General features: G+C 34.0%; 1 protein-coding gene across 1 annotated transcript in view; it reads right to left on the reverse strand.

Annotated features, from left to right (window-relative positions):
- LOC142340590 (sodium- and chloride-dependent glycine transporter 2-like) overlaps nucleotides 1-22446 on the reverse strand; it is a 43004-nt gene extending 20558 nt beyond the window's left edge. Inside the window, exons 1-7 of the mRNA XM_075391265.1 lie at nucleotides 21533-22446; nucleotides 14304-14521; nucleotides 7959-8175; nucleotides 6920-7075; nucleotides 5829-5997; nucleotides 2183-2292; nucleotides 1538-1732 (exon numbers count right to left, since the gene is read on the reverse strand). Coding sequence (XP_075247380.1) covers nucleotides 1538-1732; nucleotides 2183-2292; nucleotides 5829-5997; nucleotides 6920-7075; nucleotides 7959-8175; nucleotides 14304-14521; nucleotides 21533-21863 — 1396 coding nt within the window. The 5' untranslated portion in view covers nucleotides 21864-22446. The remainder of the gene's footprint in view (nucleotides 1-1537; nucleotides 1733-2182; nucleotides 2293-5828; nucleotides 5998-6919; nucleotides 7076-7958; nucleotides 8176-14303; nucleotides 14522-21532) is intronic.
- Between the last annotated feature and the right edge of the window lie 269 nt (nucleotides 22447-22715).

Below are 22715 nucleotides of genomic sequence, written 5' to 3' on the forward strand. Positions count from 1 at the left end.
GTTCTCTCAATCCATTTGAAAATTCGAGTAAAAACTCTTACCCAATAAAATTATAGATTTTAGCTCCGCTTCACGCTTTGGAGTAAAAAAAATCAATAGTCCAATATTACTTTGAAAATTAACAAAACATGAAATTCAATCTGAAAAAGCAGCGTCCCAATGCAATTCAAAAATTGTTTTAATTGCAAAAAACCTAGAGAAAGCCAATAATAAACATCCAATCAATTATTGGAACGCAGTCATCCGTTTGACTAATGGAAAACACTGGGTTACTGTCTTAATCTGATAAAATCTTTTTTACAGCAACGTTACCTCAAGGCGTACTTTTCATTTAAAAAATTGACCTAATGTTACAAAGAATTTTTTCATCAAAGCTCACATGTTTTGAATATTTTTCTAGTATTCATGTAGTATCATATTGAATGATTCTTAGCAGTCCAAAAATCTATACGAAAAATGAAAAAGCACAAAAAATTTTGAAAACATTTAATTTTAGAAGTAGCATAAAGTTCCGACCTCTAAAACATTAATGAAAATTCTAATATTCTCGTAAATTTACTTTTTCATTATGACTTTATTGAGTTCACGAAGTTTATAATGCATAATCTGAGAATTTTTTTGCTTCGAAATGTAGTCCGCAACGTAATGTCATATTTTTGAAACATATAACCTGCAATTATTTTCACTGTATACAAGTGTTTCACACCTAAGTCATGGTTTTTTACTCCACTGTTCATGAAGCTTTGCGGTCAAGACTGGCTTTGCAATTTAAATAGCCAACTTTTACCCTGTTCGAATCGCGTGTAGCGGAAATATTTTATGTGGGAGTGAAGCTTCAAATTAATTTTAAACAGTAAATTTTACTCTTAAATCAATAATAGCCAAAATATAAATAGGGACACGAACAAAGTACCGGCCACACCGCAAAAAAATACAAAAAAAAATCTTTGAATAAATTCAGCCTCGATTTTCTCTCCCACCGAGCTCCGGGATCGCACTAGAGAATACGTTTTGAGTTATGATCCTTGTATGATTGCAAAGAACTGTCATCCCGAGGTTGTCAACTTCACTTTTCATTTGCCTCCTTCTCAACTATTAGGACGTAAATGATTCATCAGCTGACAATCTACTTTGGAAACAACACGGCCGAAGAACAGCTCATCTGTAATTCTTTATATTTTTCGGAGATAAATTTGATTTCAACTACACGAGAGTTATAGTTTTAACATGTGATAGAAAAGATTTGATGTTAAGCCAAGCCGCTCCTTGAAAACTTTAGGCGGCATTTTTAAACCAGAGTTTTGATATACAAGTAGAAAAAAGGGGCCTCTTCCAGGCTGTTTGTAAAATCCAGGTCTTTTTCACGCTATTACTTTATGTCTAGGCTCGTCTCCCGGGATACTCATCATGCACAATTCTTAGTAGTCATACTAGGTCATATATAATTTCCTAGAAATCATACAAGGTCATGAATGACACATAAAACATTGTCAAAGTAATAGTGTGAAAAAAAATTTTAATTATTTCAAATAATTACCTGAAGTCGTGCACATTGGAATGGCAAGTACTGTGATCAGAATTATTACAAAAGCAGTGACGTATTTTCTGTGGGGTTCCAGACGAGGGAATTCATCTAAGATAGGGGCCACTATCGTCTCTACTCCCACAAACACAGTGTCCACTCCAATGTTAACCATCATAAGGAAAAACAGGATTGACCAGATGAAGGAACCTATAAACAAAATTATAATTCTGAAAATCAATCACCAAAAACTTCGCCACCAGAATTCACAATTTCGGATTTTTTTTCGTCATATATAAGGCTTATATAATCAATTTACGATAAAAGTTGATGGTATCAGTGCTTATATTTATACAACTATTTGAAACAGGAGCTGGCACGTAATGCATGAGTTCTAACGGATGCTAAAATCTTCAACATAGTTATAATAACACTTAGTAACTTTTCACTGTGTCACAAAAATATCTTGCAAGATTGCTTGTGGTTCTTGAATAAAAAGATTGATCTTGCAAGATCTTCCAAGTTTCTTGCGCTGAAAAAGGCATAATTCTGCAATATATTGCAAAACTACGTTAATTTATGCGATCTCATAAACTCTCAATCAATGTTTCTGCGAAGAGTGGATAAAGTTCAAGTTTTGTAGAATAATAATTATTGCACCTGGAAGCTGAAGCGTGACATCTGGATAGGCAATGAATGCCAGACCCATCCCATCTCTAACTGCTTTCGATACATCAGTGTGCATTTCGTGTGCCAGAAAACCCATTATACTAAACAAAACAAAACATAACCGACTAACGTCGGGCGAATTGCTCTCAAACGACCGGCGAGCGGTTGGCTTCGTCAGTAGCTAGCCACGGGGGGGGGGGGGGGGTGCACCAGGGGCTGATGGGGTGGCAACACTGGGTTGGAGGGGGCAACAGCGCGGTGGGGGGTGGAGGCAATAGTGGGGGTGGGGGTCAACAGTGTGGGGGTGTCTTCAACCTCTAAGAACCGCCCTTCACACCATAAGTATAAGTATAAGTCTGCAAAACAGTTTGAGCTGAAACAGCTAAAAGGCTCTAAGAGCACTTAATGCCCTCGGGGGGCTACATGTTTATCCCGTTTTTGAGGACGAAAAGTCAAAAGCGTCAGACGAAAAATCGGTCAAGCGAAAAATCGCATAAAAAAGACCGACAGGACTAATATAATTGCTACAAACTTCGTTTGAGAGCAATTAAACAAAACAAAACAAAAGTTATAGTTCAGCTGACAATGAACCTTTTTTGATTACTTGGGTATCTGCAGACAGGCGACAAAGAATGGTAAATCAGGGTAAAATTATTCCTAAGAAATTTGTCGTTGGTTCAACCCTTTATTGTAGATCTTGATGAATTTGAGACTGAACGGAATTAAAATATTCCACCCGTTAACAATTTTAGCTCTTAAATAAGTGTTAGAAAAACAACACTTATATAATTTCCGAAGACGTACATCGTTACAGCCTCTGCATCAAATGAAATGCAAACGCAAAGAGGCAATTTTTGTTACCCCAAAAATAACGAGTGTTCTGGCATTTATGAGAGAATCGGTTCATCCAACGAAACTCTTTTATCTATAAAGTAATCTTTTAGTGAGTGGAAGTCTGAAACACTCCGAACTTTGGGTAGTACGTGGCATTGATGTCATATAGCAACTAGTTAGAAGTTAAAACCGCTAACTAGAGATATTTTGATTGATGTAGAAAAGAAGGGGCTCCTGTCATTACCGAGACTCACGCACAGATCCCGAAAACAAGTTTCAGATTGGCTACTGTTCAAAAAAATATTGAAAAATTAGTTTCAAAGTCTTAACAGCCATTAATTTCAATAGCATTCTACGGAAATCAATAAATACGCTCAATTGGAGCGTATGCCTTGATTGGAGGACAAGGATATTTGTTATGCAAAGGTAATTAAAATGATATCACAATAAGTCAAATAAGTATAGAAAAAACAAACACAAGCAAAAACAGAAAATTCATTAGAAAAGTGCGGGAAGAAAGCGTCGAAGCCATTTAAACCATGAATTTTTCCCTGAAAACTTTATCCATGATCCACCGGGAATTTTCTTCAAGCCAATGGAGATATCAATATAAGGATAAAGTGATAAGATTTCTAAAAGAGCTAACAATAGGAAACTACCCAAAAAAAATTATTAGATTTTTTGAAAATTTGTGGCAAGTCATATAACAAATGCTTAGAAGATAGAACCGCCAATATTTTTGGTTGCTGTAGAAAGGAAGGGTGTCCTGTCATTACTAAGACAAATTCACGATTCACGCAAAAAAATTTATTATCGGTTAATAACTAAAAAATTATCGAAAAATCATTTTTAAAGTCTTAACAGCCATTAGCTGTCCGCTGAAAGCTCTAGATAGGTTCACTTAAAGCAAATTACGAAACCTATTGCACTGTTAGTCAACAATACTATGCCAAAGGACTCCAAAGATTTATTAAAATGCCTCGAATGGAAGAAAAGGATGTTTGTCATGCAAAAGTTATCAATAAGACATCACAATAAGTATTATGACTATGAAAACATCAACTAAGACGGGCAAAACCAAAAACTCAGAAGTGCGAGAAGAAGTTGCCTGTGTCATTTAGAACATAAATTTTTCTGTGAAAACCTTATCGATCATCCATTGAAAATCTTTTCTATGCCAATGGGTGCTATTAATATTAGGTTACAATGTGGTAAGATTTCAAAAGGAACGAACAGAACGAAAACATTAAAAAAAATTTTAATTCTTGTTGCATTGAAGTCCTATAACCAATAGTTAGAAGATAAAACAGCTAACCAAAATAATTTTCGTTGCAGTAGGAAGGATGGGGGTCCTGTCATTACCGAGGTTGACTTTAAGTTCCCGAGAAAAAGTTATAAATGTTTGCGGTTAATTTTTTCGAAAATTTATTTTTAAAGTCTTAACAAACATTATTTTCAAAAGTTTTCATCGAAATGCAATAAATACGCTCAAATAAGCCTCAATTAGAAGACAAGGATGTTTGTCATGCATAGGTTATCAAAAAGACACAACCAAAAGTCTGACTATAAAAACAACAACAAAAACAGGCAAAAACCAAAAACTCAGTAGGAGAGTTCAAGAAGAAAGTGTCGAAGCCACTTAAACCGTGAACTTTTATCTGAAAACCTTATCTATGATCCATTGAATGTTTTTTTCTGAGCCAATGGGAGCCAATTTTAGTTATAATAAGTTAAGATTTCAAAAAGAACCAATATAACGAAGATATCCAAAAATTTTAAAAGTTTTTTTAAATCTTGTGCCATTGAAGTCATATAACCAATTGTTAGAAGAGAAAATCACTAACTAGAATAATTTTGGTTGCAGAAGGAAGGGAGGGAGTCCTGTCATTACTGCGACTGACGTAGAGTTAAAGAAATTATGATTGATTGATGTTACAGAAAAGATCAAAAAATTTTTTTAAAGTCTTTACAGCCATTAGCTTTCCACCCAAAGCACTAGATAGGTTCACTTAATGCGAAACAATACGAAACCTATTGCGCTTCTAGTCAAAGAGTCTAGGCCATAGGACTCCAAAAATTTTGCAAAACCTGAAAAAGAAAATCAAAATTTCATTTAAAATTTCGAAAGCTCAGGGTCGAGGCCAAAAAAAAAACATAAGTGATACCTAGAAAACGATTTTTTTGTTCATTGGGCTTCATTCGACTTTAAATTGAGGTTTTAATCAACGGAACCTCGATTTGAAAAGTGACTAGTCTCTTGTTGACCTAAAAAAAACAAAATTAAAAATTTTCTTAAGAAAGCTCTCAAATAGAATTCGAATTTTTTTGAAAGTAAACTTGCCTAGGAGACCAAAACTAGTATTTTTATCTCCTTTCGTCTATTAGGAACACAATATTGATTCATGGTTTTTTTTCATAAAATCAAACTTCTCCGATGCAATTGCTCTACAGTTGAATTTCACCATGCAACTGTGCTTTGTTCCTTTCTTTGTGCTTGTTAGAATTTCTTCATGCCTAAAAAAAAGTTATTTACCGTTTCTGACCCGCTTTTATTTCAATATATTTTTCCAAGTTTGTAAACGAAGGTTGCGAATTTACATATCGACTCATATGAATCAAATCACTAGTATCATTTGAAAATTTAGTTTGTAAGATTAATTATTAACGTTTAGTAGGTGAATATTATTTGTAACCCTTTGCATATGTTTTGTAACAGCTGCCATAATCTGCTATGTAATGACACATGCAGTTACGGAGGTTTATAAGAGGTCAATAACAGAAAGGATTAAACTTCACTAAAAACCTGAAAATAGTGAATCCAGCGAATAGACTGGTGGCAACATTGACACTAGATACAATCCAGGTATCTCTCACGCAGTTTGTGTCGAACTTCTTGAAACTGGAGATTGTATGTATTCCTCCGAATCCCAGTCCCAATGTGTACACTATCTGATTAGCTGCTGACCCCCACACTATTAAAAGTTTGAATCTTTTCCGTTTGTGCCCCTCCCCCAGCTTAGTGGGCGCATATTATTTGCACTCCCCAGCTTAGTGGGCGCATATTATTTGCACCCCTCAGACGCACGTGCCATATTTTAACATACCATGCACGTGCCATATTTTAACATACAATGCACGTGACATATTTTAACATAACGTGCCATATTTTTACTATGTAATGGCACGTGCTCTGTAATTGGAGGGAGCATAATGCACTGGGGTCACAAACGGAAAAGATCCAAAAATTATTTTGGTCAGAATTTTTAACATGTACTATCATCAAACCTTTCCGGGGAAACTTTCTCGATATAATACCGTAAGGCGTGTGCTAAAATTCGCAAGTTTTAAAATCCATTCCTGAATTCCGGCGTATTTTTATTCCAATTTCTGTTTTTTCGGCTGACTTTTCCACTATTTAATTACAAAACTAAGGTGTCAAATTAAGATAATTGCTGGTTATGATGACAATTTAAAAATCAAAGCAAATTTAAAAACAGTCTTGGTTCTTTTTTCTCAAAAAATCCTGATACAAATGTTAAATTTTTTACCGCAGTATACTCTAAGCGCAATTTGAGCGCATTTCGTTGACACTAAAACGACTGACTTCACCGCTAGATCGCTACAAAATGAACAATATTTAAAACTGTTATGGTGATGAACTTTACAAGCTCACATTTTGCTCCTCTTTAAAGCACGGCAAAAAGATATACAAGATTTGAAAATGCTGGTTGAAAAACGCAAAAAAACTACCTGTTTAAAGCGTACCGACACAATTAAGTTCTTCCACTTTTTATTGTCTTGGCTAGGAATTGTTATTTATGGACCCGTTTCAAATTGGTTATTTATGGAGACGTTAGTTTTCCTGGAGTTGTGTGAGTGGGCTGTGTATTATACCCGTGACATCGGTGAGTTTGTTGAAGTCTGGTTGTATGAAGAACTTGAGTCCATTGGCCATTCCAGGGAGGGTGAGTCCCCTCACAAACAGAACAAATAGGAGGATGAAGGGGGCTGTGGCTGTCACGTACACAACCTTGCCAGAGGACTGAACACCTGTTACAAATTTACAGCGGTTACAACAAAAAAATTCTACATTTGCACAACCCATTTGGGAAAATTTTGTAAAAAAATAGCGGTTACAACGAATAAAAAATTCTACATTTGCACAACCCATTTGGAAAAATTTTGTAAAAAAATAGTGGTTACAACGAATAAAAAATTCTACATTTGCACAACCCATTTGGAAAAATTTTGTAAAAAAATAGTGGTTACAACGAAAAAATTCTACATTTGAACAACCCATTTGGAAAAATTTTGTAAAAAAATAGTGGTTACAACGAAAAAATTCTACATTTGAACAACCCATTTGGAAAAATTTTGAAAAAAAATAGTGGTTACAACGAAAAAATTCTACATTTGAACAACCCATTTGGAAAAATTTTGAAAAAAAAATAGTGGTTACAACGAAAAAATTCTACATTTGAACAACCTATTTGGAAAAATTTTGTAAAAAAATAGTGGTTACAACGAAAAAATTCTACATTTGAACAACCCATTTGGAAAAATTTTGAAAAAAAAATAGTGGTTACAACGAAAAAATTCTACATTTGAACAACCTATTTGGAAAAATTTTGTAAAAAAATAGTGGTTACAACGAAAAAATTCTACATTTGAACAACCTATTTGGAAAAATTTTGTAAAAAAATAGTGGTTACAACGAAAAAATTCTACATTTGAACAACCCATTTGGAAAAATTTTGTAAAAAAATAGTGGTTACAACGAAAAAATTCTACATTTGAACAACCCATTTGGAAAAATTTTGAAAAAAAAAATAGTGGTTACAACGAAAAAATTCTACATTTGAACAACCTATTTGGAAAAATTTTGTAAAATACATTTTAAGCTGTGGATATAAAATAGGTAAGAAATGTCAACCTTTAATGAGGATGAAATATATCAAGACTTGTGCGATGACAAATGCTGCGTATTGAGGTAAGAGAAAAGACCCCATTTCATCAATGCCTGGTGAGCGAGAGAGTGCTTTGTTGACCCAGAATTCCTCGGCAGAAGATATCCAGCTGTTATCCTGTTGGATGAACATTTCTCTGGCAGTGAAGTTGTAACGACACACTTTATCATCCATCACTCCATCCTAGAGAGGAAATTCAACGAACATATAGTTAGATTCGAAAAAACTGAAGACACAGAACCCAGGTGGTTTTGACATGGTTATCTATCTAAATAAAGACAATACTCGGCCAAAAGGAGAATGAAAAACCAATTGGGTTACCTACGAAAAGATCTTTACTCCATTCCAAGCGAAGAAAACCCCTCATGGCTGAACTCAGCTCATGCAAAACTATCTTTTGCCATAAATACACATATTTAATCTAGATTTTCTGTATTAAATTTTTTTGACTCACATTACAAGCGGCAGACAGACTCGCTTGATAACTCTTTAAAGTGTTCGTTAATTGGTCTTCTGTTGCAGAGGACCTTTTAGTGGGGGGAGGAACTATAAACTCAACTGGTTTTTTTGTTCAGACAATTTTGGCCGATCGATATAATCATCGCAGAGAATTGTGAGTGGTATCATTACAAAGCCCGTCCAGCGTAGAATATGGAATTGAAAAGACTTTTTGATTTTCGGTTTTCATAGGGAGTTGTCGAGGCTTAAAGTTTTCTGATCAGTAGACGATATTCCGTTGTTTTTTATTCAAATTTTCCGTATTTTTGAACAAATTTTAGTTATTTTGCTAAAATATGTTGAAATTGTTAACGGTAGTGTTCTTTAGTTTGTATTAGAAGATAAAGGGGGGTTGATGAATTGTTCGATCTCTGCTTTTTGGCTAAAATTTACGCTAAATTTTTCAAACTTCCGACTTTTTTTTTGTCAAAAATGAGACCAAATATGCTTTTTTATCCCGCTTTCTTTGAATTTGCTGGAAGTAGACACCTTAAAACTGCAGCTTATTAATTTTAAGCTTAAAGCGAGATCTAGTTGCGCTCCCGCCTGCTTTAAGAGTCTTCTAAATTTTCATTTTTTATACTTTTTTAAATCCAACTAAATAGTCACCCCAATCAATGATTCAAATGGCTTCATAGGAGGTTTAAGTAAACTAGACAAAGCTCTCAACTGTTATCTAATGTCTCTCATGACCTTGAATGTATTTGTTTTAAGAGAATGTTGGTGAATTTTTGAACTTTGCCACTATTTTCCTTCTAGCAGCTTCGGGCGTAATCTCAGTAAAAAACAAGCAAAAAATTATTTCCTGTTAACTAATAAATCAATGTCTGTAACGGTTTTATATTTAACTAATGGACTCTTGGTTTGACACTATAGGTTTAAATTTTTTTTATTTTTAAGCCTAATTGCAGATTTTATGAGTTCAATTTATTTCGTTGTCAAATTATCACATTATGGACAGTTCCAATTGAAGATAAGCTTTTTTGGAAAAAAAGAAAAGGGTTGAAAAAATGGTGTTATTTATAATAATTGTTTTTGTTGAATAGTTTGCGCTTTTGGGCTGAGACAATGTTCTCTCGCAAAACAAATTGATTTTTTTCTTTTTATGTATGTTTGTCTTTCTTTGGTTATTGTACGCCATATACCTGATAATGATAGATCTCAATTGTTTCCCAAGGACGTATAACAACCTATTTAAATCTTTCAGTACATTGCTTTTTCTTTTTTCAAAAACACAAATTCAACAGTTTCCTTTTTGCTTTGATTTTTGACAGCATTTAACTCAATCTCAAAAAAAAAGAAGTTTCTTTTACTTTAGTTGATTCAAACATTATTTTCTGGGTTGCTAATATATTTTGACTGATTGCTCGGGCCATTTAGTTTCATAAAAAATTTCGAGATTTCTCTACTGTTTCATTTTTTTGGATTCTTTTGTAGTCATTTCTATGTCCTTTTTTACGGAAACCTTCACAGATGTTCAGATGAAGACCAAGTGATAATGTGATGATTTGCAGCTCTTGCGCGTAACAACTTATAAACATAGTACCTTGAACACTGTGGTGCCGTAAAATTGTTTGTGAAGTTTTAGCTTCTGCCTGTATTTTGTAGTCTCGTGACTTAGCCTCATCATTCAAGACAGGTCCAATTGGCTTTCTGGACTATTACATCTTAATCGGCTTCTTTTTGCAGAAAACTTTTGTCGTTATGAATTTTGAAAAAAAAATGTTTTCAAAAACATTTTTGCGTTTTTTTCCATTTCTTAAAATTGTTTCTTTTGGTCGATTTTTAGCATATTCTTTGTAAAGACAGGTATCAACCCGTTTCTAGTGAGCTATAATTTATCTAATAACGGTTTCAATTCAGCCAAATTGTTTCTCGGCTTGGATACTGCTGTTAATACGAAATTTCATAGCGTGTTGTAGATTTTTATATAATTGTACGTTTTAAAGGACTTTTGGTTTCGTTTGAAAATATAAAGTCAAAGGTAGGTTACATTGGTTTGTAAATGTTGCACAATTAAAAATTATTTTTACTCTTAGTGACCAAGTTTATGGTTTAAACGGCTTCGCTGACATTTTCCCACAAAATTTTATTTTGTCGGTATTTGTCCTTCTATTTGTAGTCGCAAGACGTCTACCGGATAATGACAGGTCTCAATTGCTCACTATGGAGATAAAAAAGTAGTTTTTAGTGGTTTCAGATAATATCTAAAGATAATAATCAATTTTTAAATCAATTAATTTCAAAAATAGAAACGTAATTCTGACCTTCTCACCTTTTTGCTCTTTTTGTCGATCTGTGACCCAGTCTCATTGAGAACAAGTCCAATATTTTGTCCATTGAAATAAAGTTTAGTTTTGTTTTCTTTAGATTTTATGTGATGAAGGGTTCATTTTATGATTTTCAAATTTATAGACAGAGTTTTGGTCGAAATTAATGTTTGTTATTTGATTTTTTTATTGTCTTTTCCAGTCGTCCCATTAACAACAAATTTTACCGGCCCTCTAGCGTGGCCTTATTGTATTCCATTAGTGGTTTATTGAACGCTATGTATGTTTTTTTTTAAAAAAATAGCCAATTAAGTCAAAAACGTGGATGAGTGGGGTCGGAACCTTATGTGCGTAAGCACATTACCGAGCCTCCTTGTTCCTAAGAGAGGCTTATTTAGATTGAGTACAACTTGCTTATTGTTTTTTACCAGTGTTGATATATGAGTGAATTTGGGTTGTTGAATGTATTAACTCTATTGTGAAACCGGTTCTTCTAAGTCGCTCAAGTTCTCTACGATGGTCAATTAAAGCAATTTATTTGCAGCTTAGCTACTTCAAATTTAGCGTCATCTTTTTATACCAATGTTTGCTTTACATATTGCAATCTGAAGGTTTAGTTTTTTACAATTATTAGAAGCTGTTTTTTTATGCCATAAAGCTTAAATTTATCTAATTCTGTATCAGAAGTCTAGAAAGTCAAGAGAGGTACTGTTGTTTTTTTTTCTGCGAAAATGAAAGACAGCATTAATGACTATCTTTTCATTTTTTGGCGTTTTCATTCCACTGAGAACTCTTTTACATACGAAATTATCAAAAAAAACAGAATTCCTCTGCATACATTAATAAAATTTACCAATAAAACAACAAATCTTCAAACATCAAAAGATCAAAAATTGATAAAACTGCTAGATTGTCGCATCAAAGTTCGCATGTTGCAGCAAACTAAAATTTTATGAAGTATTTTTTAATCAGTTTAAATGACTATCTCTTTCTCGCCGTCTTTTTGCTGAGCCTACTTTTATCTAAGTATAACCAAGATATCAAAAACAACACGATCAAAAAAGTGACACAAGATTGTTCCCCTCAGTTCAGGCACTCTTTTCTTCCTTGCCAATTAGCCATCTTCGTTTGGAACCTAAATCAATCATTCTTTCCCCGATTTTACTTAGCTCTGCCAAATAAAAGTCTGTGAAAATATTTTTATTTCCATTTCGGTACAAAATTTTAAACGAACAGCTACAGATTTCTCCTTAGAGGAAACTGGTTTTTAAATTTAGTTTGAACACTAACCCATTCACAAAGCAAGAAATTATAAGGTAATTCAAATTTGTTTAGAAAGGTGGATTATACCGACAAAATTGATAAAATTGACAGTGTTCTCTATCAAAATTTTTCTTTCGCTTGTTGTCAATCCTCCCGAATACGTTCGCATAATAGAGCGTCGTTCACACCAGTACATGAGTTGTTTCTTTTCTTCATCGTATGCTGCTCAAAAATAAAAGTTTTTTCGGCAGAACTGAGCAACATTTTTTGTAATTTTTGCTTTCATAGTTTTTACGTGGAAAGTTAAATTTTTAATGGTTCGATGCTTAAGAGAATGATTATTTAAAGTAGTTATTTATATATTATTTTATCGAGAAAAGATCTTTCTCTTCATAGTAAAATAAACAACAAGAAAGCTATATTCAGCGGTCTGCTTAGAATTTAAACTGCTTAGAATTTTGTTTTGGCACATATCTTGTGGATCATTTCTGTTTGCACCCCTAAAAAGTTATGGAAGCCCCAATTAAAGAGCACGTGCCATTACATAGTAAATTGTTATATAAAAATTGGTACGTGCGTCTGGGAACAGATCTATTATTTTTTTAAACACAAAGAAAACATAAACCGGCAAACGTCGGACACATTACACTCCAGCGTCAGGGGAGGGGGGGGGGCAAGTTGAATCATAAGAAGCTGCAGCAAAGAAAGAATTTTCCTTATGGGTGCGTAAAATTCCGCTTGGGAAGAATTAGAAGCCGCGACCTATTGCGCCCTAAACTGAAATACTTACCACTAAAATATCAGGCCTTTTTCTTTTCCTAGCTTGCAATCGCTTTTGTTTTAGCAACGCAGACCCAATTTCTCAATGAGAACAATTTCAGCAAAGCAGAAAATCGAAAACTCAGGATGAAAGAATTTACTTAACTGATATAAAAATAATGTTCTAAAAGAAAATGGCCTAACGAAATTTTTGCAAAAGAAAACACACACGTTTACAATAACTGCTACAAACTTCATTCAGAGCAGTCAACCAACAGAAAACCGAAAAAATCAGTTCACAATGGAAAACATGTTTTCAGTTTTTGACCTCACTTTTGATCGTCGGAAAACACTCGTGAAAACTCCAGAAAGTTGTCCAACTTTAAATAGATAGCCGACTCACAGAAATTATTTTAATATATAAAAACAACTGTTAATTGATTTGAAAATTGATGAATCATTATTTAGCTGCAGATTGGATATTTTCCTTTGAAATGGTTGTTTATTAAATAGAAAGTAGGAGAAAGTAAAATTGAAATTTCCAAAGAATGGGGAACAAAACTCGGGAAACATTTTTTTTTCGTAGTTTAACCGAATCTGAGCTGTAATAATTTGAATTTAAATTTATTTTCATGAGCGTTTATTCTGGCTGGTACTGCATTCGAATTGTAATTTTATGTCAAAGCTTTGATCTTTAAAAATTCAAGTGGTTTTACAAGAAAAAGAATTTGCCAAGTTGATAGTTGTTGTTGAGTTATCTTGGCAGATTGTTTCTTCTGCTTTTAACAACTTCGCCTGAGACGCCGTTCTGACATTTTCCAGATAAAATCAATTGATGAAAAAAATTCAAGCTTCGTTTAAACAGTTTTTTTGCATTTATCTTTAACAATTTGTTTTGTGTGTTAAAACGACTATTAATGTATTCAACGTCGTATCTTTCATTAATGATTAATTTTCAGTGGTTTTTTAAACACTTATGGACAGATTTTTGTCGATTTCTCAAACTGGCTGCTTTTTCATGTTAGCGATTGTTTTTCTTAGTCCTCGTAAGAAAATTATATTTATCGGTATCATCTCCTCTCAGTTTGATATTTTTTAGCCTGAATTACCTCAACATTTGTTCTTGAAGAAATTTGGATTTTGCTGCTTAGTGATTCAGCAAGAACAAAACACGAGTTTGTATTTAGAGTTTTTTGCCGTCTCTTCATCCGGTCTGAAAAAATGGTTATCCTCCGCACTCATTTTGACTGCACTCTCCTGGAATTTTTTCAAACTATCGCTAGAGTTGCATAAGAATAATTACTCAAGATAACCATCAGACTATCCCTGTGAATATTTTACGACATTGCTACGGTTCTTGAGGAAATAAAGTCCAACCGAGATTACTGACTCATCGCTAGGATAAACCGACTAGTTTAAAAAAATTTTCAGGCTATTAACTATTAATTTTCCCGAATTGCTGATAAATTCAATGCTGATAAAAACCAGAAGAAACCAAAAAATCAGCTTTTTTGACCTAACCTGTTCAGAGCATTGTTTTACTGGCTGATTGCACCGGTCACTGTTCCAATAATGGTCACAACCATCCCAGGGCAGTTGGGTTGTGAATGAATTGACCAGGTAGTAGATTACCCAGCCCAGTACCACATTGTAGTAAATAGCTCCCAGGAAGTTGAGAATGTACATGGAATATCCGATGCCCTTGAACAGAGGACAAATATGCCAGATAGCCGTGGGACCTAGAATGTGTTCAGCTGACATCAGTTATTGGGAAAAATAGCACAACAGGTTAAAATAAAAGGCACAATAGTTATTGACCCCGGGTCGAAGTTTTGTTGAAATAATGTAAGAATTGCGGTGAATAGCGTTGAAAAAAAATTTTTTCACCACATTACCCGCAAATCTTACATTTTTAAGTGACTTTTAGCGTTGACACCACGACCCGGGACTAAAATTCCTTGTCATTGGACGAAAATTGTCGTTGGCCTCTTCATTCTTCTCTAGTGTCTTCTCTAATGTGATGAGCGGGTTCAAATCTTGCGAGAACCCACCCATTGGTAGTCCCTAACCCATGATGAGAATCAAGGAAACGAAAACCACAAAAGTTATACTGTAAAAATCTCAAAAATCTGGTGTGAACATGATTTGAGAAAATTTTCCTGCAGTTGATTTATAATTTGTTTGGATTTGTTTCTCCTGAGAACTGTACGAGTTCAGTTTAATACCGTGATATATCAGTACTCCCATAGTTTACTTCAGGACTCTGCCCTGGTGCTTTTCCACGCCCGGAGAGAAAGAGGAGAGAAAATAACAATAATTATACGGGAAAACTCAATCATTCGGTAATAATCAGTTTGATTTCAAGCACTGATCATACTTGATAAAACCCTTCAAAGAACAAGGAGGCTTAGTAATGTGCGTTCGTATATTATTCTCCGACGCCGCTCATCCACGTTTTGATTTAATTGTCTCCCAAATGAGGAAGAGATAGAAAAATTTCAAAAAGTCACGTATCGTTCAACAAACAAATAAGTGAAAAAGTTAAGCTGGATTAGAGGGCCGATTAGAATTGCCATTTATGAGAGTACTGGACAAGACAAACGTACAAATCAAATAATAGCAAACCTTAAGCACGACCAAAACTCGATGTCTTTATGTAAAAAACACCCAATAACAAAAAAAGGAAACCAAATAAAACCCGAATTAAACAAGTTAACCACTACAAGTTAAGATAGGAGACCGGTCAATAATGAGACTCGGTAACAGGTCAACAAAGAAGAGTGTGTTGTGTATAGAATCTGTCATTATTTGGGACGGAACAATTATCAGTTTTGCAAGGCATTAAAAAATCTTGCACGAATCTTGTTACAAGATGAAAACAATATGCAGTCTGTTGAAAGATGACATACAAGATACTTGCAAGTTTGTCATTACTTCAATCAGCAGGCCTCAAATATTGAAACAGCATACGAGACAAAACTTATTAAAGATAAAACAAAATTATTTTGATATCCGTTTGTTCGGAATCAGGACAAAACTTCTGTCTATAGACGTAATGAACCAATAACGTAATTACTCAATCTCTTAGGTCTAATTATTATTCCGAATTAAAATTGAAAAGTTACAGGCTGGGTTACTCTAAAAGAACGTTGTTGCTAGTTTCGTATATGAAATATTTGCACTCCTGACCAAAATGCAAAATTGAATTGACTATGTGCTTTCTAATTTCTTGCAATTATTTTTTCCAGATAATATAATATGTGATATGTATGCGATTTTATTGATGTAGTAGGCAGGGCGCGGATATTAATCTAAAACAGAGGTTAATTAGTCCCTGTGGAATTCGGCAGGGCTCTGCTGTGAAAGGTGTCTTAGATAGCGTACAGAATCTGAGTGAAACTGACACAAAAGATCAATATCTCTTAAACCAAACAAAGTAAACAATCATCGTAATAAACAGCTCTTTGATTTTAAAAAATCAGAGATTTGGAAGTTGCCTTTCTTGTTTCCCATTATCATTAAACAAAAATTAAAAACTGTCTCCATTAAACGGGTCTTTTTTTCGACTAAAATAATCAAATATTCTCAAGTCGGTCAAAGTTTTTCGTATTAGGAGAACAATATTTGGATCGCATACGCTTAAAGGAAAACAGTTTTTTCTTCGGTGAGATGTATTTGAAAAGCTGCTAAAATTATTTGAAACGAAAACATGACGGCTCGTGCGAGTCTGTGCGTAGCATAGAATGATCCAATATACCTCTTAAGGTTCAAAACCTACTTTGAAATTCTATCAGAGAAATTGTTTTGAGTATCCAAAAGCAACCTACAAGCTTTGGAGAAAACTACTTGTACTGATTGAACTAAAATATGCCCTTTTTCAGTAGACGAAACAGAAACTTCTTCAAAGATTTCCACTAAGTGTAGTACAGCTTGAAAGACAGACTCATAAAACCGTAAAAAAACAAACACATTACACAAACAAACGACAACAAACTTTGTTTATGGCATTTGGTGAAAAATCGAAGCTCGTCACCGATCATTTATGTCTTGGTTGTTCCTTCTGGAGGAACAGGTGTGGACTTCTATAGGCAATATTATCGGTAATCGTAAAATAGACACTTAAAATCTCCAATGGCATTTAATTTTTTTGTCAATTTGAATGTTTCATGAGCATAATGTGACAATAACTTCAAAATCAGGCAGACGAATTTTCAGCGACAATCGAAAGCACGCCGTTTTGGTTTGGACATTTTAAAGCCACAATCTGTAGCAGTTATTAAGTAATTTTTCTAATTTTGTTATGATTTCTGACAGTTCCTGCCCTCTGCCTTTATTCGTGTCGAATAATTAAAGGAGCTTACTCTAACTTTCTCCCACTTTCTCTTTTTCTCTCACCCTCTCTTACGCATACTTACTGCGCATTTTTCAAAAACAAAGGCACTTAAATAAATCCACATATAATCGCGCACACCAACGATCACACAATGAAACCTCGTCACCAAAAAAAAATGAAACATTCTTGTTGCCATCTGATCGTTTCTCAATGTCCCAAACCGCTCATTTATGCACTGCTTTTTCCTTGATAACTTGCAATGGTCTTCTCGAGGCAGAGAGATCAGTAATTGTAAAACTGATACTAAAATTTGAAACCAACTTTTTGGAGTTTGGGAATTATTTTGTCAATATGTATTTTTACAGAGCATAATGGGACAATCAATAATTTAAAATGTTTCAGATGTTTTGTTTGAAAAAATTACAAACACACAGTCGCAGATTTGGACATGTTTGAAGCCGCATTTTATAGCAAAAAGTAAATTTTCTAATTTTTTTATTTCTGACAGTATTTGCAGTCTACCTCCATGTTTGTCAAACGTTTGACGGAGTTATATCATTCGCGGTAATCATTTGTTTCTCTGTTTTTCTTATGAACAATTATAACACACATTAAAAATACGCACACCAGTACGTGATCCCAGACAAGCAAGTACACGTACACAAATACAAATCTCACCAACAAGAAATCATTTTAAAAAAGCTTTTGTCATCTGATCTTTACACAAAGTTGGTCACCATTCGTTTATATCTCGATTATTTTGGTGGAAATCTCGATGAAGATTTCACAAAGCAGTTGTATTAGTAATCGTAAAATTGAAGTTGAATTTTGAGCAGAATTTTTTGAAAAATTTTTTTGGAATTTTTTTGTCATTTTTTATTTTTCAGTAGCGTAATGAGGCAAAGGTTCTTTTTCCAAGGACTTGAGCACACAGTTTTGCTTACGGACGTATATAAAGCCGCAATTTGTACCATATGTTAAGTGTTTATTCAAACTTTTCATCGTTTCGTCAATTTTTGCACTCTGTGTCCATTTGTGTCTAATTTTTAAAGGAACTATCTTTCTCACACTAGCTCTCTTTCTCCCTCTTTTCTCTGCACACACACAACAAAACTACTTTAAAAACCCACGCACAAATACAAGTGCGCGCACACACACACAAATCACATACATACTGAAACAAAAATAAAACCTCGCCACCAAACCAAAATTTTTCAAATTTTTTGGCACCTGATTTTCACACAGTTCTTCACTGTTCCATTAATGGCGTCAGTGTCTTTGATTAAAACCAGGCGTGAACTTCTGGGGGCAATTGTGTGGTTAATCGTAAACACACTAAAAACTGAAAAGAATATTTGAAGCTACACTTAATAAACACTTTTATGACATTGATTGTTTTTAAAACTGCATGCAATTTTTAGCAAAGATTACGAAATTTTTAAAACTTTTATTTCTTGCAGTTTTTGCTTTCTGCAAGTAGTTGCGTGTAACCGATTAAGGAACGGAAAAGCTGTCCTTAAAGGCTCCTATTTGGTAGCGTTGAAAAGCATTGGTTGTCCGTAAGTTTTACGTTTTGGCTCTTTCACTATATTAACTAACACTATTTTTAAAGAACAGGAAACTTTAATGAGTTTTTATGTGAAGCAAAAAGGAAACAGTTTCTTCTTTTTCCTTCTAAAGAACTGCATTTGTTAAATCTGGAGTATCACAAACAGTAAGTGATTTAGTTGTTCAAATGACAAAAAAAGCCAAAATCCTGGCAAAGATCAGGTTCTTATTTTTCAAACGTATTATCACGTGTTATATTTTTCAAACTGACAATTCGTAAACTCTCCAACTCCAACATTCATCTCTGTTTCTTTCTACTTTGTGATTTTAGTTCGATCTGTCTGCTCTCACGATATAATGAATACAGAAAAAAGTTGTTGTTAGTTTCACATTTTGAAAGTTGATTTCTGCTGGTTTTTCGAGCTCTAAACTGCCTGAAGTCTTCAATTTTCCGGAAGATCTTCAAACACGGAGAAAAGATTTATACAATACTTTTTAACCATCAGAAAACAGAGAGAGTAATAGACTTTTTTTGAACAAAATTTTGAGATAACACAAATAAATAACTTTTTGGGAAATTTTTGGTCAAATAGTTTGAATTGATAATTTATAGGCTGGAAACTGTAAAGAATTGCGGACAAATTTCCATTTAACTTAACCAAATTTACTACAATTGTTTTCTGACGATTGGTTCTATCTTAAATTTCAACGCAATCTGGAGGGTTTTAAGTACCCCAGTGATTCTGGAATTTTTATCGTGTAAGATCTGATAAGATTCTGACTAAGAATTTTTATCGTGTAAGATCTAATCAGATCTTCAACGATAAAAATTCCTCTTATCAGATCTTACACAATAAAAATTCTGGTAAGAGGAACTTTTATCGTGTAAGATCTGATAAGACATCTTACAAGATAAACATTTCTCTTACCAGAATTTTTATCGTGTAAGATCTGATAAGACATCTTATAGGATTAACATTCCTCTTATCAGAATTTTTATCGTGTAAGATCTGATAAAACATCTAATAAGATAAACATTCCCCTTATCAGAATTTGTATCGTGTAAGATCTGATAAGACGGAATTTTTATCGTATAAGATCTGATATGACATGTTTTAATTATTTCAATATAACCGTATAAAGTAGTCAAGGTCCAAGGAAAATTTAAAAAAAAATCGGTCAGCTAACCAATTATGAAACAAAAAAATGTTTGTTGATTCTGTTTTGGCGGCAGTTTTATTGTGAGTCTTAACTGGGTACTATGGCTAAACTTAGCAGTCCAAGATAATTTTGGTCTTTGAAAAAAACATTTTTAGCCTTGTTTGATAATCTCCGCTTCGGAGAAAGCCCCTGCCACTCAAATACTCTTTTTTACAATATCTTATAAGTCTTAAAAGACAGTATAAGATATTTTTCTCTTTGTTGCTCTGACACTTAAGTGTTGCATGCTGTAGTTTTTCGGCTACTGCTTGAGGGCAACTCTGAATTGTCTTCAATATGAAGAATATACCATACTCCAGGAATTTTTGTAAGAGGAAATTTTCATCGTGTAAGATCTGATAAGACGGAATTTTTATCGTGTAAGATCTTATAAGAGGAATTTTTATCGTGTAAGATCTTATAAGAGGAATTTTTATCGTGTAAGATCTTATAAGAGGAATTTTATTTTTATCGTATAAGATCTTATAAGAGGAATTTCTATCGTGTAAGATCTTATAAAAGGAATTTTTATCGTGTAAGATCCTATAAGAGAAATTTTTATCGTATAAGATCTGATAAACGTCTTAACAGATCTGATAAGATGCATCCCCTTACAGGCTATTAGCAAGATGGTTTTGTCAGAAATTTGTCAGATCTTACACGATAAAAATTCCACAATCTTTGGGGTAGATTAACCAAATTGGCGCAACAGGCTGTTACGTGCAACCTATCCGAAAGAACTTTTTCAGGCCGAATTTTTGATTATAAATTTTGGTGGTTTTCTTGGAAAGAAATGCAGAAAAACCGCAACTGGAAACAGCCTAGGCCCGTAGCCAGAAGACACAAATTGTTATTTTAAAAACTGCAGTGCACATTAACTTTATTATTTTTGTGACAAAGTAGTTTAGCATTGAAAAAATTTATCCTCAGCACTGATACCGTGTTCAAAAACAAAAAATCTACAACTTCGCGAATAGTTTTGCGGTCTTTAGAAGTTACAAACGAAATATTGCAAGGAGCATTTACGATAACCGACAGCAAAAAAGGAAAATTTCTTAAACCACATTAACTTGAAGATAACAAAACATAAAATAACGATGCTCATAAATTCAATTCAGACATGATTTTGCAACCAACAAAAAGAAAAAGAAAATCGACAGTACACTCATGCTGAAAGAACACGAAAAAAGCGGCGATGACACTCCGAAAAAGAAATTTAGAACTTAAAATTTTTCTAATTGATACAGGATTGAACCTACATGAAGACAAGCGTACTGTGCCCTCCAACTCCTAGTTTTCAGAAAAACTCAACCTTTCCGTGTCTTTAAATGACGAGTACGGTTCCATAGACATCCATGCGTGGCGTTTTTTCTCGCTTCGTTTTAGGTTTAACAATTTTGTTTTTTATATTGGTCAGCCCGCGTTGTCGAGAAGTTCGCAATTCAATAAAACCCAGAACACTCTTTGTCCCATTTTTTGGAGCTAGAATTAATAGAAAAAGATTGAACTTTGTTATAGTAATTTTAACAACGGGGATGGCGGGTAGCTATCAAATTTAAGAGCCTAATACTTTCTCTACAGTGGCCCAACTTTGTCCGTAAACCCTTCTCTTAGTTTTGAAACGCAGGTACTTTGATAAATAAGTGTTAAAATAAAACTTTTTTTTTACCTCTGCTGGAGTACTGAGCTAATGCTTCTTCCATCAAGTAGTATGGAATTCCCATTGTTAACATGATCACGGCATACGGGATAAGAAAAGCCCCTCCCCCATTTGCAAATGTCCGGTACGGAAATCTCCATATGTTACCAAATCCTATGCAGTATCCAACAGCCGACAGAAGAAACTCAACGTATGACCCATATTGACCTCTGTCGTTGGCAGATGTCGACTTTTTGTCCTTGGTTTTGTTGTCTCGGTTATCCCAATTGTTGACTTCGCTCGTCTTGTCATCGCTCAATCGCTTCTCGTGCGAGCTTTCGCTGCTCGATTCGCTGCTCATGTTCGATATACGAAGTAAAAATTTTAACTACTCAGTAATAGTTATAATTGCCTGGCAGTTCATTTTAATCAACAAAGTAGAAAATTTGGTTCAATAAAGAGTTGAAGATACATGAACAGCAGTGATTACTGTCATCGGTTGATTTGTAACTCGTTATTGTGTAGTTTCATGCAGGGGACTAAAGTATAAGTGAAAACTTGAATATCGTATTAAGCTTTCAGTTTATTTATTCGATAAGTTAAAGCCACATAAGTTTGACTTCATAAATGAGTCCCATAAAATTGCTGTACAAAAGCGAACGATTCAAAGAACGCTTCTGAAAAAAAAAGGTTGAAATTTGAAAAGTCCCACAAAGTTGAGACAAGCAAACGTTCGAAAAACTTAAACGTATAGTTGTGAAATCAAAATCGCATTTAGCATGTCATCGCTTCTTAAACGTTTCAAAATAGGGGGAAGTTAAAAAAAATAACAATTTGTTGTCGCATTTGTGTAGCTATTTTTGTTTTACGATTTGTTGCAACGATTTCTTAAACGATGACTGCCAACAGTTGAAAGCTTCATTATTTTCACAATGTGAGTTGATCAGCTGCAACTTGAAGAAAAGCTTTCCGAAGTTGATAATTATTGAAAGCAATTAGTTGAGCCGTTTGGCTGAAGTCATCGGACCTATAAACATAAAATTTAGCGCCATGTGACGTGATGACAAGACAGATTGCCAAAACAGAAATGCGGTTGTTTTCTCAATTTTTAAAAAAACCTATAGCTTGTCCCATAAAGTTGGAATAAGGGAACGTTTCAAAAGCCACAGGATAAAGTTCAAAGGTCAAAGTTTAAATTTGAAACGTTCAGAAA

The sequence above is a fragment of the Convolutriloba macropyga genome, chromosome 6 (assembly GCF_964194025.1).
Source record: "Convolutriloba macropyga chromosome 6, txConMacr16.3, whole genome shotgun sequence".
In the NCBI taxonomy this organism is placed as follows: Eukaryota; Metazoa; Xenacoelomorpha; order Acoela; family Convolutidae; genus Convolutriloba; species Convolutriloba macropyga.